At 33.9% G+C, this 18,339-nt stretch overlaps 1 protein-coding gene and 1 long non-coding RNA gene across 5 annotated transcripts; both read right to left on the bottom strand.

Annotated features, from left to right (window-relative positions):
* Window positions 1-2,711: 2,711 nt before the first annotated feature.
* On the bottom strand, window positions 2,712-6,781 carry LOC147532198 (uncharacterized). Of its 4 annotated transcripts, none has more exons than XR_015227164.1 (6): window positions 6,650-6,746; window positions 5,699-5,769; window positions 5,396-5,499; window positions 3,849-4,640; window positions 3,311-3,359; window positions 2,712-3,155 (listed from the first exon to the last, which is right to left on the bottom strand). It is a non-coding gene; the product is annotated as an uncharacterized LOC147532198 (long non-coding RNA). The 4 variants fall into 4 exon arrangements; XR_015227165.1 differs by having other exon boundaries at window positions 3,849-3,919; XR_015227163.1 differs by having other exon boundaries at window positions 3,849-5,499; window positions 6,650-6,781.
* A 2,415-nt stretch (window positions 6,782-9,196) lies between these two features.
* Window positions 9,197-13,935, bottom strand: LOC147532197 (pyrophosphate-energized vacuolar membrane proton pump-like). Its single transcript, XM_086649544.1, has 8 exons — window positions 13,562-13,935; window positions 12,069-12,643; window positions 11,580-11,959; window positions 11,353-11,439; window positions 10,925-11,255; window positions 10,144-10,554; window positions 9,865-9,924; window positions 9,197-9,754 (listed from the first exon to the last, which is right to left on the bottom strand). The coding sequence occupies exons 1-8, from the start codon at window positions 13,815-13,817 to the stop codon at window positions 9,548-9,550; spliced, it is 2,307 nt and encodes a 768-aa protein (XP_086505670.1). The 5' UTR covers window positions 13,818-13,935; the 3' UTR covers window positions 9,197-9,547.
* Between the last annotated feature and the right edge of the window lie 4,404 nt (window positions 13,936-18,339).

Raw genomic sequence — 18,339 nt, 5'->3', positions numbered from 1 at the left:
ATCCCTAAATTTTTTTTGCAATGCCATCTCTAATCTGAAATGAATATCTTTTGATGATCGAAAACGGAATCAGCAAACACATTAGAATGGACCGTATTCGATTCTGACCACAACGTTCATTTAAATCAACAATAAAGAAAGCATAAAAAATCACCTAAGAAACTAGAAAAATTCCAACAACAACACACTAAGCAAGAAGAGAAGGAACAAAATTCCAAAAAATCGCCTAAACCAACACTTTCTCTCTCATCTCCAAAAATCCTAAGAGAATTGCATCACTTGTTTCATAATTAGCACAAAAAGATTTGAGTTTGTACAATTTATATGGTGGATTTATATGTGCCTAGGAAATGGTGAGAGAGATTTTTGCGAGAGATATAAATTTTAGAGAGAGAAAGACCTTTTAGATAGAGAGAAAGAAAGTTGTCTGTAATAATTAAATTATTTATTATTTATTTGTAATTTTTCAGTTTCGAAAATATTAGGGCCCCTAGTTATCGTTTCGTTACCGGGCCCCCTAAATCTCGGTCACACCACTGATTATTTTTGTGATTTTGTAGTTCTTAATCATGAGAAAGAGTCTAGACTCACTCAAGACTACGATGTTTAGGATTCTCAATGTTTCTGATTCTTGTTGTGTGGTGCTCAATTCTTCATCATGGTCCAAATTATCAAAATATCATCATCATTAAACACCTATTTCAACTTATTTCTTCCATTTTCTCAACAATGTCTTCTTTTTTTTCTCTTTGGGATTCTTCGGATTTCTTAGGTTGTGTTTGATTACAAGGTGGGGAAAGGAAAATAAAAAGAGAAAGTGTTTCTCTGGGTAACATTTTCACTTAGAAAATGATTCTTTTGAAACATTTTCTAAAGTTTCTATTGTTTGGTTCACCACGAAAAAATAAAGTTGTTCACCATCATTCTCATTCCTCTCATAATCAGGTTATTATCCTCTTTTAATGCAGTTCTAAAACCAAATTCCAATAACCTAGACCTTGAACTAACCCCATTTTTAATAGATAAACGGGAGACATAAGATGATTTGTTTCGGGTTAATCACGAACTTCAATTTGGATTAAAAACATATTCAATCACTACATCTTCATCCTATCAAATCTCAAAACATCCAAACCACAATAAAATAACAAGCACGTAAAAGTAACGAAATGCCTATCGTATTTTTTGTATTCATATATCTCAAAAAAAAACTTTGATTTCATAAACAATAAACATGAAATTGATGAAACCAAAATGAGATAACTAAAGAATGCTATTAAGAAAACAAAATGGATAACTAATGAGAACAATGAAATAAGTTAGAAAGTAGGGATAAAGACTAGTTCTCTTGTGGACATTTCATCGAACAGTTTGTCAACAATGATTCAAACTGTTACATCATTTGTATCTAGCTAAAGATTTTCAATAGTAAAACATAAGTTATGACTCTACAGTAAACTACCAAATCAATGAAATACAAAAATGTGAATAAACCAAATCAATGAAATAAAATTTTATGACTTTGAATATTTCTCTCATAAATAAATATAGTCATTGAAATCATACCACTGAAATTGGTTTTTATTTAACAAGGATAGTTACAAGAATGTGTGAGATAGACGTTCACCTTTTATTCGATCACAAAGTTAGAATTAATCTAGACCTAGATAAAACTTCCTAAAGATATCCATGGAGATTTTGCCCAAACTTTCGTTGAAGAAGATGTCCTCGAAATTTCGACTCAAAGATTGTGTTTAGTAGTAGATGAAGATTGATGGGTCAAAGTTGTTGAGAGAAATATGGTAAGGTGGGAGAGAGGGTCGGTGGGAAAGAGATTCTTAGGGGGGAGGTGGGTCAAAACTTTCCCTTGTTTCATGAAAATTCAGGAAATTTTGGTCACGTGAGTGAAAAATTATGATTCCCTGCAAATCCTAACAAACACATGAAAATCTAAAATTTTAGGGAAAGTGTTTTTATTTTCCCCGGGAAACTCGTAATCAAACACACCCTTAGAGCCAAATGTGAGAAAATTCTACAGAAGTACTAAGTTTTATCATAAACACATTAAAAAACTAAGGGTCCTTTGATACGCGAGAAAATATATGACTAAGAAAACGGTTTTCTTTCCCATTAGAAAGAAAAGGGATATCTTACCTCAAAGCCAAATTTTAGGTGTTTGATAAGGTGAGAAAAAAAGTATCTTTAGACAAATGTTTATTAATTAGGTTTTATTTATCAACTAGAGTATAGCCCGTGCCTCCGGCACGGCGAAATTCGTCGAATACACTATTATCTGAAGTATCCAAAGTGATTCAACTCTCCCAAGTTCAAAACACGTTAACGATAAACGTCATATAATGTATTTTTTATGATACACACTAACACACGTATGTAAACAGAAAATTATCCAGATGGAGAGGAGAAGTTTAGAGAGACAAAAATACTGACTTTTTGTAAGGTTATAATTATAATGTTAACAATAATAAACGAAAAGAAGAAATAATGGGTTCCCAAAGGATTGCAGAAATGGAAAATAAGAAATCTAACATAATGCAAATCTATATTTTGTCTAATTCATGAATTACTATGTGTAATATGTTGCACAATATTAGGACCATACGACAGTCAGTTTAAGGGTAGGACCAAATGAATTATTGAGTAGTTTTTTTTTTCTGTTGAGGAAATTATTATTGAGTAGTTACCTAAATACATATGAAACACCAATTCAATTCAACCGGAAAAGAATATAGTTTAACGATATTTTTTAACTTGAAGTGTAAGCACATGGAAGAAAAAAACTTTTCCTGTTTTGTTGATTCAGACTTCACGATCACCTTCAGACTTTCTTCCCTGTCAAAGATAAACATATGATTCAACTCCTATATTATAGAGTGTGAAACCTGATGAAATAGTAGACCTCCTATACCAACAAATTCTCTCCGTTTTTGGTCTTCAAGTTTGTATCGTTATGTATCGACATAGTCCTGACATTGTCTTCTTTGGAGAGCTTGATTTTCCATGAGTTATCTAAACCTCGGCTTCTCCTTATCAGTTAGACCCGAAAGATCATTTACAACCTTCACAATCCTTAAGTTAGTAACAAAGAGGTCTCGACTATGCATCCGCAACCTGATTTCCTTCTTTCTTCATTTCTCCTTCCAAAAGAAACAACCAGATTATTAAGCCACAAGTTACGGTAATGTATTAGACCACTAAAAAAAATGAATGTACATAAGAGAATCAACAGAAAAGACTATTTACTAAATTGCAGCACATAAAGAGACAAATTTTAGAAAGATATAGAACTCACCGACTGTAGATGAAAGAAAAGAGCTAATAGTCAGAAGGTTGAAAGAGTCCTGGTGAAATGAAAGAGCCAAAAAGTAAAAAAACCCATAGCAATCTAGAAAACAAAATTAGGTCAGGGTACATGCCAATGAATAAAAAAATGACTATTTACTAATTTTAAGTAACAAAAAGAAATCAATTCTAATGCTCTAATTTTCGAGTCAATGAATCAAATCAAGCACAACCAGTAAATTTGTTGTCTGTGAATCAACATAATTTACTTTTACTAATTTGAAGTAACAAAAATAAATCAGTTTCATTATTCTAGTTTCTGAAACAATGAAGACAAATCAACAGAAATAAAGCAAATAAATTGAAATAATTTCTAAAATTACTGAAATAAGCAATGAAGCAAAATCAACTAAAGTAAAGCAAATAAACTGAAATAAAGCTAAACCAATAGAGCGAAATCAGTAAATCCTGTGAATATAGAGTTCATTGGCCCAAAACAACAACGCAAGAGTTTGAAGAAGAATAATTTTTCGTGTCATGAGAAATACCTGCAATTGTTTCTTCTAAAGCAATGCTGCACCTACAACTGTAGTTGCAACTACAATAGAAGCAACAGTATCTGGTAAAGCGTAAAATATCACATATTTTCTCTTCATCTGTTTAAGTGGCTTCAAATGGGAACAAACAGTGGAGTATGGATACCTTGAAATTTTAAATTTTCTCTTTAGTGATTTGTAAAAGTTATAACAATTAGGATCAATAAGCTTATTTAGTTACATCAAATCTCATCAACTTTAGTTTTACAAGTTTAAAGGGCATCAGACCATAGAAAACATACATGAACCTGTTAGTAAGAATTAACAAATGAAATCATATGCTTATCATGTACATTACACAGACAACGATTGTTTGTCGTTCCCATTTACAATAATAAACTATTGTTAAAGCGTAAAATATCACATATTTTCTCTTCATCTGTTTAAGTGGCTTCAAATGGGAACAAACAGTGGAGTATGGATACCTTGAAATTTTAAATTTTCTCTTTAGTGATTTGTAAAAGTTATAACAATTAGGATCAATAAGCTTATTTAGTTACATCAAATCTCATCAACTTTAGTTTTACAAGTTTAAAGGGCATCAGACCATAGAAAACATACATGAACCTGTTAGTAAGAATTAACAAATGAAATCATATGCTTATCATGTACATTACACAGACAACGATTGTTTGTCGTTCCCATTTACAATAATAAACTATTGTTAAAGCGTAAAATATCACATATTTTCTCTTCATCTGTTTAAGTGGCTTCAAATGGGAACAAACAGTGGAGTATGGATACCTTGAAATTTTAAATTTTCTCTTTAGTGATTTGTAAAAGTTATAACAATTAGGATCAATAAGCTTATTTAGTTACATCAAATCTCATCAACTTTAGTTTTACAAGTTTAAAGGGCATCAGACCATAGAAAACATACATGAACCTGTTAGTAAGAATTAACAAATGAAATCATATGCTTATCATGTACATTACACAGACAACGATTGTTTGTCGTAGCTCATGAAGTTAGCTCCAGCCTGCGGGTCATACCGCTTCCAGTTGGAGTCTAACCCCAGCTAACTGTAGAGAAGCGGTTCATAAAGTGTTGAATCTCACATTACCAAAACTAATTAAGTTTTCTCATTTATCGTTTGATGGTCTTACATCGATTGATGAAATTCCGTGAACAAAGTAGACAGTAATCAAAATTCAGAAAAAAAAAAAAAAAAAACAATTATTTTCTACGAAAAAGATTCGAGTGGTAGATATGATATTGAGTTACAACATATTTCAAATTCATTTTGAGTAGAAAACTACAGATGCATACATACTAAGTCTAAAATGAAAACTGATGTGCTAGGAAATACTTGTCTGTACGTAGGCAACATGTATAAGTGTTTAGAGATAGAATAGATTTTCATATGCGCATAAACTCAAGTCCTCATTTGATGAGTACAATATACTCTTGATCTCAAAAAAGTTATAGCATAAAACATGAGAAATTGGCGACAAAGATAAATAGAGATGGAGGGAGAGAGAGCAGATAAAGGACTTACTCAAATATACATCCAACTTGAAATTGAATCTTCGACATGGCAAGTCCTAAAAACTACTCTTCACGGCCATACATTAATTAAAAATCCCTGAAGAAAGTTTTCGCCTACAAGAACATTATCAAGATGTAAGTGATGGCAAAAAAAATCAATGGCTCGGGCCAGAGTAATATTATTCAATGAAGTGCAACGTTAAAATTCAATCAAAGCAAGAATGACATAGAAGTTCCAGAGCAAAGTTTAAAATCAGCTCTTTATACCCTTTTGATATAACACGAAGATAGAAAACCAGGAAAAGAAACTAACCATGCTCAATATTCAATTTGAACACTTCGTCGAAGGCATTGCTCGTGACAGATTGTAAACTGGTGCATCTTCTGATGTATAAACAATATATGTCAAACATCTCCACAACATTTACACTAATAAACTATTGGTAATGCAATAGCATGAAATTCAACATAAGAATAAACAATACATTTAAATTTAGAATAGAAAGAAGCAAAATGGTTTGAGTTCCTCGAAATAACACTTCTGAATTGATTGAGGAATTTTATCAAACAACTGGACCTCGCACTACATAAAGTTCCTTCGTTGACATTAGTAATGTAAGAGTGAGAGAGTGAGAAAACATATAAAAACTAACTAATCTAAAGACAGCAGAAAAAACTTCATGAACAGATAGATCTGCCGAGAGTTCATTTGATGGAATTACGGATTCAGGCTCACTTCATGAAAAAACTTCAGATTTTACTTCCTTCAAGGAGTATTAAACCATAGAGAGGAGTATTAAACCATAGAGAAGAAGCAGTGGAGACTGGATTTACTTATATAGACGAAGTCAGGATTTACTTATTAACTAAAATCCTTACTCTTGAATATGTGAAAGGATTTCCAAACTATTAATTGCTTTAGACTTTAAAATTGGGGGAAACAAAAAATGGAACTTAAACTAAACATATAAGCCCACTATATTCTAATTTCAATTACTAAATGATGCAGGTGGTAGGTGGATCTATATTTCTAAACCCAATCATTTCACAAGAAATTGGAACCCCCAATTTACTAACAGAAAAAAAATTAATACTTCAACTGAAAATCATTATCTTTGAAACTAAAATCGAGAGAACAAAAGAAAGACACCATAAACCCTAAAGGAGGAAAACTTAACGAACACCTCAATTGTTTCTAGAGGAATATAAAAATCATAAGTCACCAAATAAAATCCAAATAAAATAATCACTTCAGAAATTGTACCTTGATTGTTGAAGACACATAGAATGATGAGATAAGAGATCGGAAGCTTGGAACATTCAGAAAGATTAAATGAAGGAGAAGCCATTGTTTTATGGAGGAGAAGATGTGAACCGAGAAGATGTGTAGGAGAAGATATGAACTGAGAAGATGTGTCCATTCATTGGCTATAGGCGCCCGGTTGCCAACCTAAGATTTTGCTTAATCCAATGGTTGATGACAGTGCTGATGTGGGTCGGACGGCTGGATTTATCCAGAGTTTTGTCCCAGTCAGCACCCATCCACCTATTTTATTATATAGATTGGGGCTTTAACCAATATATAAATGTTAGACATTTAAGGGTGTCTTTAGAATTTAAGGGAGTGCCTTTAGACAAATGTTTATTAATTAAGTTTTATTTATTAAATTAATTGGGCCTTTACCAACAATATAAATGTTAGGCATTTAAGGGATGCCTTTAGAATTTAAGGGGGGTGCATTTAGAATTTGAACTTATTTATTAATTCGATTTTATTTATTAATTGGATAAAGATGAACAGAGAGAGTTACAGTAGGAGAGAAATAGAGAAATAAAGTTACGGGAGAGAGTTATGGGAGGAGGGAGAGAGAGAGAGTGAGAAATCAACTTTCCCATCGAAAAGTGGGGAAAAAAATTATATTATTTGCACACTTTTTTTCTTAGAAAATCGATTTTCTTACCCAAAGTAGCCAACCAAACAACGGAAAACTGATTTTCCTGCGAAAACGACTTTCTTACTTACATTTTCACACGCATCAAACTGACCCTAAGGAATGTTTTAAAGGTGCCTCCACATATTGTTATTGCTGGCGTCTTCCATACTCTTAAATCTTCTTCTTTTTTACAACAACCCATCTGAAAAGAATCACTCCAACTTTTCCTTCTTGGCTCAAAATTGATGGATTCGAGCAAAAAAAGTCGGCATAAGTCCTCCAATATCAATGGACTTGAGCACTTTATCCCATACACCTCAGATTCGGTAAACTTGAACCTAATTTTGAAAGAAATTTTGGCCCAACTTCAATGAACTTGGGGGCCTCTCATGAAAGTAAATCAAACCACATTTAACCATTCAAAGTTCTCAACAAAAAAAAGGCCAGCGCTTTGGGGAAAGCAAAATAGTTTCCGGGGTGTGAAGACTTGGTCAATTTTGTTTGACAATTTTATTTAGGGGAAACCAAAATAGCTTCTCCACCTCAGCTCTCCCTCTCTCCACCTCAGCTCTCTCTCTCTCCACCTCATCTTCTCTCTCCCCACCACTCTCTCTCTTCTCCGACATGTCGCCGGCCGAAAAATTTTTCAACCGGCGACCATTAAAAAAAAAATTTAATTCACTCTCTCTCCCTCCTCTCTCTCTCTAAAAAACATTTTTTTTTCTCTCTCTCTCTAGATTTGATCTAGAGACAGGATCTGTTGAAGGTCCCGAACAGGACCTTCAACAGATCCGTTGAAGGTCCGTTCGGGACCTTCATCATATCTGTTGAAGGTCCTGTTCGGGACCTTCATCATATCTGTTGAAGGTCCTGTTCGGGACCTTCAACAAATCCTCTCTCTAGATCAAATCTAGAGAGAGAAGAAAAAAAAAAACGTTTCTTTTTAAATGAGAGGAGGTTTTTTTAAAAAGAGAGGAGGGAGAGAGTGCAATTTTTTTTTTTTAATGGTCGCCGGCCGGCGACCTTGTCGGAGAAGAGCAAGAGGAGAGGTGAAGAGAGAGTGAGGAGAGGTGGAGTGTTTTTTTTTATTTTCCCTTAAAATTTATTTTTCCAGAAAAGTTTTAAAAATTTAGCTTTCCCCAAAGCGCTGGCCAAAAAAAACAATTCAAAGGGGTGGGGAAGACGTTTCTAACAAAAATTGGAGGGGTTCTCTGATCATCCCAAAATAAATCATATGCATGCCTAGAAATAACAATGGATTTTTTAAAAGTTTTGGTGAAAAAAGAAATACTTCGTTCATTTAGTTTCCCCCGAACTCTTATAACTGGTTTTCTTCTTCACACTTACAAGCGCCGCCGCTGACTAACTACCATCTTTGACGACCCTTCAAATTCACACTTACAAGCGCCGCCGCTGACTAACTACCATCTTTGACGACCCTTCAAAATAACCGCCACCGCCACTATTTCTCCCTCCTGTCTCTCTCTTTCTTTCTCATCTTATATCTTTTCTCTCTTATCCTATGTCTCTCTCATCATCTCCCTCTCCAAAAACTCTCCTCAAAAATCAAAAGTGAATCCATTAGCCTTTCAATCTAGAGGTGGTATTCCAACTTGAACTTCAACCTGGATAGGTTCCTCCTAATCTCTTAGGCTTCACAAATGGGAAAACTCCTTGATCTAGGGTTACTTCCTAAAACCCCGGTCTAGAGTTTCTTAGTTGATCAAACCCTATTGGGAGTTTTTTTTTTGAGACCCAATCTCATTTTCCTAAAAATCCCAAATGAGTTAGACAATTAAAGATATGAACATTCTAAAAATAGAATGTCCTATTAAAAAAACTCTAAATTGTAGAGACTACACATAAGATCACTTCGATTTCATGACCTCAGATAACATTTTATACTAAAATATTTCCAAGGTGTTTATCACGTAAGCAAAACAAACTGAAAACATAAAACGAAATATCAAAATACCATCCATACTTAATGAGAACAAACCAACCCCTGATAATTCCTATTTCCTATAAATGCTAAAATTGAATCCATGACCCAATTAGGACACTACCCCCTAACAAAAATATAGAAAAACTTGGAGAAATTAAAGATGGAGAAGACTACAAAAAAAGTAAGTTTACCTACGAAGAGAAAATTGGAAAAAGAACAAAAATTTCATGTCCCAAATCCACCATCATCAGTTCGTATCCTTGAGTCGCCAAGAGAAATCACTCTAGAAGAGCTTGAAGAGAAGCCCACCGTGTTTGGCGAAGAAAGGAGCAAACACGAGCGACTCCACTGCCATGAGCTTGATCAGGATGTTGAGTGATGGACCTGATGTGTCCTTGAGAGGATCTCCGATTGTGTCACCAATCACCGCTGCCTTGTGAGGGTCTGATCCTTTAGGTCCAAGAGTCCTTGCATGCTCAGATGCACCAGCCTAATTACCATGAAACAAAGATTAACCTTATGCTATAGACCGAATGACGAAAAATCGACAGACAAATAAATAGTCTTTCATCGGAAAAATAAATTGTGAAGGAATATTACCTCAATGTACTTTTTGGCGTTATCCCATGCACCACCAGTGTTGGATGCAGAGATTGCGACCTGTGTGAAAAACATAGTCAAATTCATGTTGGATACCCTTCGAGTTACAAAACTAGAGCATACAAAGGGACATTATATTCGGAGATGTTCACAGGAGATCAAGAGGGTTTAGGGCATAAACAGGGACGTGGAAAAGCTAATTCAGGGGGTGTTGTTTTCAGAAGTTTGAGAACTACTGAAGTGTTTGAATTATATAAAGAATACAAATATTGATATTACCTGGACACCGGAAACTAGAGAACCAGCTAAGACACCAGATAGTGTCTCGACACCGAAGAAGGTACCGACAATGAGGGGGGTAAGCATGACCAGTGCACCAGGTGGGATCATTTCCCTAATGGATGCATCTGTGGAGATCTTGACACAGGTTGCATAGTCGGGCTTTGCGGTGCCTTCCATGAGACCAGGGATTGTGTTGAATTGTCTACGGACTTCTTCCACCATCTCGAGTGCTGCACTTCCTACACTTTTCATGGTCATAGCTGAAAACCAGTATGGAAGCATGGCTCCAACAATTAAACCAATGAAGACCTTGGGGGTTAGGACATCCACACTCAAAATACCAGCACGGCTTACAAAGGCACCAAATAGAGCCAAAGACACTAGAGCAGCTGAACCGATCGCAAATCCCTGTTACAAAAAATACAGTCAATAACTAACGAATACCAAGATAGACAAATGTGTAGAAATTGATCAAGAATAGAAGGGTAAGCAAGTGCTGGTTTTCTCTCTTTCACAGTCAGAATCAAGATCAGAATTGACTAGTCAAATTTCACGTGTGTGTGTGTGTGTGTAAGTCGTCCTAATGGCCGACTTCTGCTCATTGAGTCTTGGGTCAGACAAAAACTAACTCTGGACTAAGAGCCCTTCAGTAATCTGAAATGACTATCTTGCCTATGAATTTAATAGGTTCAGACTACTCGATTCGGATTTGTCAGACTCGGCTAAGTCAGATACAGACAATAAAGAAAAACAAACAACACCGGAGTGGAAATACTACCTTTCCGATGGCAGCAGTAGTGTTTCCAGCAGCATCTAGAGCATCAGTCCTTTCTCGGATTCTGTGACTCATTCCAGCCATCTCAGCAATACCTCCAGCATTATCACTGATTGGACCGTATGCATCAATTGCCAATCCAGTTGCGATGGTGCTAAGCATTCCAAGTGCAGCTACGGCAATTCCGTACATAGCAGCTAGACTGAAACTTACGAAGATACTGGCAGCAATAGCGAAGATTGGAATAATAACAGACTTGTATCCCAAGGCAAGACCGAAGATAACATTAGTAGCAGCTCCAGTTTTGCAGGAATCAGCAACATCTTGCACAGGACTACAAGAAAAAGAGAGACAAATTAAGTTTCATAAAGAACCAGTAACAGCAAGCAGTAGCATGAAAAAAGATGGTAATGATTGTTAATATAGAGTACCTGTATGCATTGCTAGTGTAGTACTCTGTCACAAACCCAATAACCAATCCAGCCCATAGACCAATAGCAACACAGAAGAATAGTTCCCTACAAAACAAATCAAATATTGGTACTTTATCTATTAGCCAATCATCTTTGTTGATTAAGAAACTAATTGAAAAAAAAAAACAATATGAAATGGAGATAGATGTTAAATGTTTCAAAGACAGGATTCAGATAGAGCTTACCAATTCTTCACAACCTTCTGGACTCCAAAATTGAAGATTGTGAAAGATGAGGGAAGTGCGAGCCAGCTAACAAGTGCAATTCCAAAAGTCATGAGAGCCGTGGAGATAATTAGCTGCTTCTTAAGTGCAGGCTCAATTTCTTTGACAGCCTTGATTTCAAAGAAATCAGTTGCAAATAGGGTGGTTATCAAACACACAATGATACCAACGGAACTAATGAGGAGAGGGTACAACATAGCAGTAAACTCATGGTTGATCCCAAAAGATGAGATAGATGCAACAACAAGTGCAGCACATGAGGATTCAGCATATGATCCAAAGAGATCAGAACCCATCCCAGCAATGTCACCAACGTTATCACCAACATTATCAGCAATAACCTGAATGAACAAAGAAAATTACATATGCAGTACGAAGTTTTCAGACTGGAGAAGATATCATTAAAAAGGTAAAACCCATAAAGAAAAAAAAAATGAGAAAACTACTTACAGCTGGGTTCCTGGGGTCATCCTCAGGAATGTTCCTTTCAACCTTGCCTACGAGATCAGCACCTACATCAGCAGCTTTTGTGTAGATACCTCCAGCAACTCTGCCAAAGAGAGCCATAGATGATCCACCAAGCCCGTACCCGGTAATAGCCTCAAAAAGACCTTCCCAGTCATCACCGTAGTAGATCTTGAAGAGGTTAATAGTGATGTAAAGCACCAAAAGACCGTTAGCCGCAAGAAGAAAACCCATCACTGCACCAGACCTGAATGCAATAATGAAAGCCTTTCCAACACCTTTCCTTGCCTCTAAGGTTGTCCTAGCATTAGCATAAGTTGCAATTTTCATTCCAAGGAAACCAGAGACCACTGAGGTGATAGCCCCAAGCACAAATGACACGGTGCTGAAGATAGCGTTGGCAAGAGCAGACTTGCACATATTGTGTTCATTGTAGGTGCAAGGCTGTAACTTTGTACTGAATCCTTCCACAGAGCCAAGGAAGAGGAATATAAGAATTGCGAATGCAACCATAAATATCCCAACATACTGATACTCAGTATAAAGGAAGGAAGTTGCTCCTGTCAACACATAAGTTCACTTTCAGTTATTAACAATGAAACACACCCAGAATAAGAAGAACTGACCTCAAGAAAAGATCCAAAAAAATAAAGATTATAACATAAAAATCAGTGAACTAGCACAGTTATATCGTTATATGACACAAGAAATCTTCCTCAATAAAAGACATCCCAAATCTAAAGAAACAATTATGTTTACATACCCAAGTATGAAATGGCACACAGGATTCAAACATAATCAAATATAGATCAGATAACATCATTTGGTACTACAAGCATTTCTGCTTGGTATACCATGAATAGTTCTAAAATCTAGACCATAAACTCAAAAGTACAAAAATAGAAGACAAAAGAAAATGGATCCCTTCTCCAAGAAACTTTTTTATGGTGTGGCCCCAACTATGTCACAAGAAAACGGCATAAAAGAACACAGCCTATAACCTAGATTAGAACCCACACTCACGTTAGCAAAAAATATGAGTGAAACTAACTACTCAAATTATATCATCAAAGTACACCATTTGTCAAACCCTAATAATATCAAATAATCAGGATTCAAACAGACCACGTTTTATCAGTTACAGATACTCATCCCACTTTTAAAGGAGTCATGAACGTATATGGCAAGATAAAGATAAGCACGAACTAAATGAATAACTGAATAAGAAAAAGACAAACTTTATAGAAGCTAAAATTAATAATCCTCAAATCTAAGAATCACAAAACCCTAATACCTCATAAAACAAGAAAAAAAAAACGAAACTTTATCATAATTCTTCACTTATAAGCTTAAGACGATGAAAAAAATGCATAATAATTGAACAAAAAAAACAGATAAATTCAATAAAAAAGCAAGATCTGAACCAAAATTAACCAGATCTAATAAAACCTAATATCAGATCCAAACGTCAAACTCACCTTCAGATATAGCGTTCTGAATTTCAGCACATTTAGTAACAACATTATGATCATTAAGACCTTCTTCTTCTTCAATTAGAGAATCATTATAACCATTTTTGTTATTATTATTGTTTGAAGAAGCTGTTTGTCTTTCAGGTGAAACCTTAACAAGAGACACCAAATACCATTGAACAAGAGAAAAAACGATTCCGATTACAGCACAAACTGGAATCAAAATCTGTGTAAACAGATCTGTGATGATAGTTGTTCCCATGGTGAAAAAACTTCACGGCGAACTTCAGAGAAAAAACGAGCTGATTTCAGTCAAAAATCGGCCGGAAATTTTGGAGAGATGGCGGAGAAGTGAGTGAGTGAGTCGGGGAACGAAGAACACACCTCTCTGAGGGTTTTGTGTGGTTTTCTGTTTTTGAGGTTCGTAGCTATCTTTATATATCAGGAGATAACACGTTTATTTTTATTTTTAAGGCTAAATGATCAGCCCGCTGCCCACCCAAAATCAGAATAGTACTCGGGCAGAAAATGTAATCAACGGTCAGGATTTGAAGTTTTATTCTATTTAGATTTGTTTATCAAATTGTGAGAATATCCTGACTGTTGATATCATTTTCTATCCAGAATCTATCTCACATATGTGTGGTTGTATCTTAATACAAACACTAAAATAGGATAAAATAAGAATTATATTTTTGAGCCTATTGAGTTTTTCTTTACAAAAAAAAAAAAAAAAACTTTTCAAGAAATCTAGAATAACTCCCACTTCTTTCAAAAAAAAAAAGACTAACTCCCAATTCTACTCTTGTGTGTTAATTTAAGATTCTTAAAAAAAAAATTCTACTCTTGTGTGTTAATTTTAAGATTCTTAAAAAAATAATAGATATTGAGCACAAATGATGATAAATGAATGGTGAAATTATTAGAGGTGCTAGGAGTGAGAAGTAATCTAACATCATCAAAAACTTTTCGTCTTTTTTTGTTGTTGAAATTGAAAATTTTAGTTGATCTGTTGTAAAATGCAAATGAATGAACTCTTTTTTATAGCTGTAACTAAGATATTTTCTTAATTTTGATTAATTTTGAAAATTTGTAATTAAATTCTTTTTTGTCAAACAAAAAGAAAGTAAAATAATTAGCATGACAATTTTTTAATTGAGGTTGTGGGGGTGAATTTGTAGTGCATGAAGTAACAATGTTTTTCATTTTGTTGATTTTTCTTCTGTTTTTCACTTTATGATAATATATTTTATTTTATTTTCAAATTTCACTTCGAACTATTCAAAATTGTGACGTTATTTCCTCAGTTTCTTTATAACATTTAAATTTGTTGATTTAAAAAAAAATTGCAAAGAACACAAGGAGATAACATTAGATTTTTAAACATGCCTTAGGCCGAAAAATCATTCTCAAACCACAAACGAGTGTGAAACTGTCATTGGGCAAAACCCAAGCGAAAAATCTACGAATTTGAAATGACGTTTTTGTCGCTTCGCATTTTCGACATGATGCAAAAAAATGTTGTACTTTGAAATAACATGCCATAAACAACCATTTAGGTTGTATGATAGTTCATAATATGTTGACCCTGTATTATGAATGTTATGAATGTTCATAATACATTTATGAGTGCTCATGAGAAAAAGACTAAAATAAGATAGTTCGTAATACATTATCAAGAATCATATTCATTATGAAAATTCACAATATTTCGAGAAGCGGAGGGTATTTTAGTCCAGGAGATTTCGGTGTTAGACCTTTGATAAGTGGTTTTTTCTTCTGTAATTTTGTCTATAATTAACATTAGTCCCAAAAATTTGACAAGATTTGGACAATCAGTCACCTATATTTTTCGAAAGCAAGACTAATTGTCTATCTTGAAACATATAATAGATTTTAGAAATATTTGTTATATTCTAAACATTGACAGTAAAATAAAAAGGTATAGATTTTCTATGTAAGACATGGGAGGACGAGTGACTAAATGAACGAAATTCCAAACAAAAATGAAAAATGTCATTGTATTTACATTTTACATTTTTGACTCCCTATTCGCCTATAAGACTATAACCACATTGTGTAAAGTTTTATTTTTTACTTTATCCCTTGTTTGATATTTCAAAGTAAAAAATCCTAAGAACATTTTAACTGAAAAAATTTCGTATAACAATTAAAATTAGGAGAATAACTTAGTTACCCTTATAACGGAAAAGTTTCTTAGTTTGGATTATTGAGTGGGGCAAGTCCTCTTATACTTTCAATAGTGTATTCTTACACCACCTAGATTTGTTTAAATCAATAAACACATAAACAAAGGAAAAACATGTAAGATTATGGTTTAGACAGCAAAAAAATGAAAAAAGATTTAGCCCCCTCTTTTACCGTCAACCATGTTGTCAGTAGACACATCAACAAAGAAAACATGTGCAAAATCATATTTTGTCTACCAAAGAAAAAAGAACTTGTTTCCTTCTTTTACAGATAACTATGGTTGTTTGAGAGACAGAATAATTGAAAAAGACGAGGAAAAGAAAAGAGTTTAGATGAAAAGAAAATGAGATAGAGAAAAATGAAAGAATTTGTCACAAACTGGGGCAGAACGTAGCAAGTAATTACGATGTTATAGCAATGGTTGCAACCTTGTAATCTCTTGTGTTTATAAATAATATGAGATTTCTTCAAAAAAAAGGAAAATTAGTCATGTGTGTATAGGGACTCATCCAGCTCAAAAATACTATCGGTTGTAGCATGTAATTTCTCTTGGCATAAAAATTGGCAGTTTATGTGCGTCTTTGGAAGCACCTGCCACGAGTTCTCTACCGTTTCTTGAGTGGTGTGCAATCACCTGCACCGGATAATCTTTTATTTTCTTTTGCTTAGATTATTAGATCTTTTCTCCTGGTTACTCTAAAGGGGGTAGTGGAGCGGGACTTTCACAGACTTTCATAGACAAAATGTCCCGTAGACATTTCAACACATTTCGGATGAGTTATTATAGACAACATGTGTCATTGACATTTTCAAGACATTGAGAGTTTGTAGACAAAATGTCTTTATAGACATTTCAAGACATTTGATCCATAGACAAAATGTCCTGAGGACATTTTAAGATCTTGAGTCCATTGACAAAATGTGTAATGCATATTATATTTGTGCTAATCAAAAATATATTTTTCGACTTTTGTAGACATCTGTAAATATTTGTGGACATTGATGGACATTCGGTAGACATTTATTATTTTAATATTATTATTATTATTTAATCACATGAAATAATATATTAATACTAACATTTCAAAAATATATTTTTCGACTTTCGTAAACATCTGTGAATATTTGTGAACATTGATGGACATTTGGTAGATATTTATTATTTTAATATTATTATTATTTTTTAATTACATGAAATAATATATTTATACTAACATTTCAAAAATATATTTTTCGACTTTCGTAGACATCTGTAAATATTGTGGACATTGATGGACATTTGGTAGACATTTACTATTTTAATATTATTATTATTGTTTAATCACATGAAATAATATGTTTATACTAACATTTCAAAAATATATTTTTCGACTTTCGTAGACATCTGTGAATATTTGTGGACATTGATGGACATTTGGTAGACATTTATTATTTTAATATTAATATTATTATTGTTTAATCACATGAAATAATATATTTATACTAACATTTCAAAAATATATTTTTCGACTTTCGTAAACATCTGTGAATATTTGTGGACATTGATGGACATTTGGGAGACATTTATTATTTTAATATTATTATTGTTGTTTGATCACATGATGGACTTCAAATGTCTCTTGTTTTTTGAAAGACATTTTGGCTTCCAAATTTGTCCCAAATCCTTCACAAATTCATCAAACTATGAAGTCCACCAAAGTCTGGGACATATTTTGTATACAATCGAATGCCTCAGACTTTCATAGACTCTCAAATGTCTGGATTTGAATGCCTCAGACTTTCGTGGACTCTCAAATGTCTGGATTTGAATGTCTCAGACTTTCGTGGACTCTCAAATGTCTGGATTTGAATGCCTCAGACTTTCGCGGACTCTCAAAAGTCCGCGAAAGTCTTGCTCCACTACCCCCCCTAAATTACTTATCTATTTTGATGTAACGGTTGGACACTCCGCTTAAGTCCATGAGATCGTGAGATCGAGTTTCAGTAGAAGGAGTTGGCATCAAAATTTAGGCCTCTTTGTTGTCGGACTTTAAACGGTAATCGTGCTTATTACATTTCCATGATGCATCAATTCCTTGTAAACGTCAGGCTTTAAACGGTTATCGTGCTTATTACATCTCCATGATGCATCAATTCCTTGTAACGACTAACTAACGTAGATCGTAGTCGAATTCTTAAAAATAAACACAATCCTAAAGAAATTATTGGTAATGGGGCCACAAGGAACATGTGCCTAGCCGGTTAAATAGTCTAGAACTCCACAATTTAATGGAATATTAGTCAAAAAGTCGAAAAATATAGGAAGAAAACAACTACAAAGTATAAATCTATATTTGTGCATCTGTGTCAACTTTTACCTATTGCAAACTATTGACAGAAGAATAAATCTATATTTGTAGTTTATCATTTGATTATTTCATTTATCATTTGATTATACTCCTTTGCAGCTTCTCTATTTATAACAATGACTAATTATGTCCTTTTTTACGAATTCGTTTGTCAAGTATAGTATTACATAAAAAAAAAAATTGACAAGTTTCGGTATAGACAAAAATTTGTTTCTCTCTTGATCG

The sequence above is a fragment of the Eschscholzia californica genome, unplaced genomic scaffold (genome assembly GCF_041429995.1).
Source record: "Eschscholzia californica isolate CP2 unplaced genomic scaffold, dmEscCali1.0.p SCAF_6, whole genome shotgun sequence".
In the NCBI taxonomy this organism is placed as follows: Eukaryota; Viridiplantae; Streptophyta; class Magnoliopsida; order Ranunculales; family Papaveraceae; genus Eschscholzia; species Eschscholzia californica.
The sequence above is the reverse complement of the archived record's forward strand: the minus strand, read 5'-3'. Positions and strand labels throughout refer to the sequence as shown.

Excerpts from the sequence above, each read along its gene's own strand:
- LOC147532197 (XM_086649544.1), bottom strand. The coding sequence starts at position 13,817 with ATGGGAACAACTATCATCACAGATCTGTTTACACAGATTTTGATTCCA. Across the intron at positions 12,644-13,561 it reads TCAGAACGCTATATCTGAAG|GAGCAACTTCCTTCCTTTAT; the intron begins GTGAGTTTGACG and ends ATGTGTTGACAG. Across the intron at positions 11,960-12,068 it reads ATGACCCCAGGAACCCAGCT|GTTATTGCTGATAATGTTGG; the intron begins GTAAGTAGTTTT and ends TTGTTCATTCAG.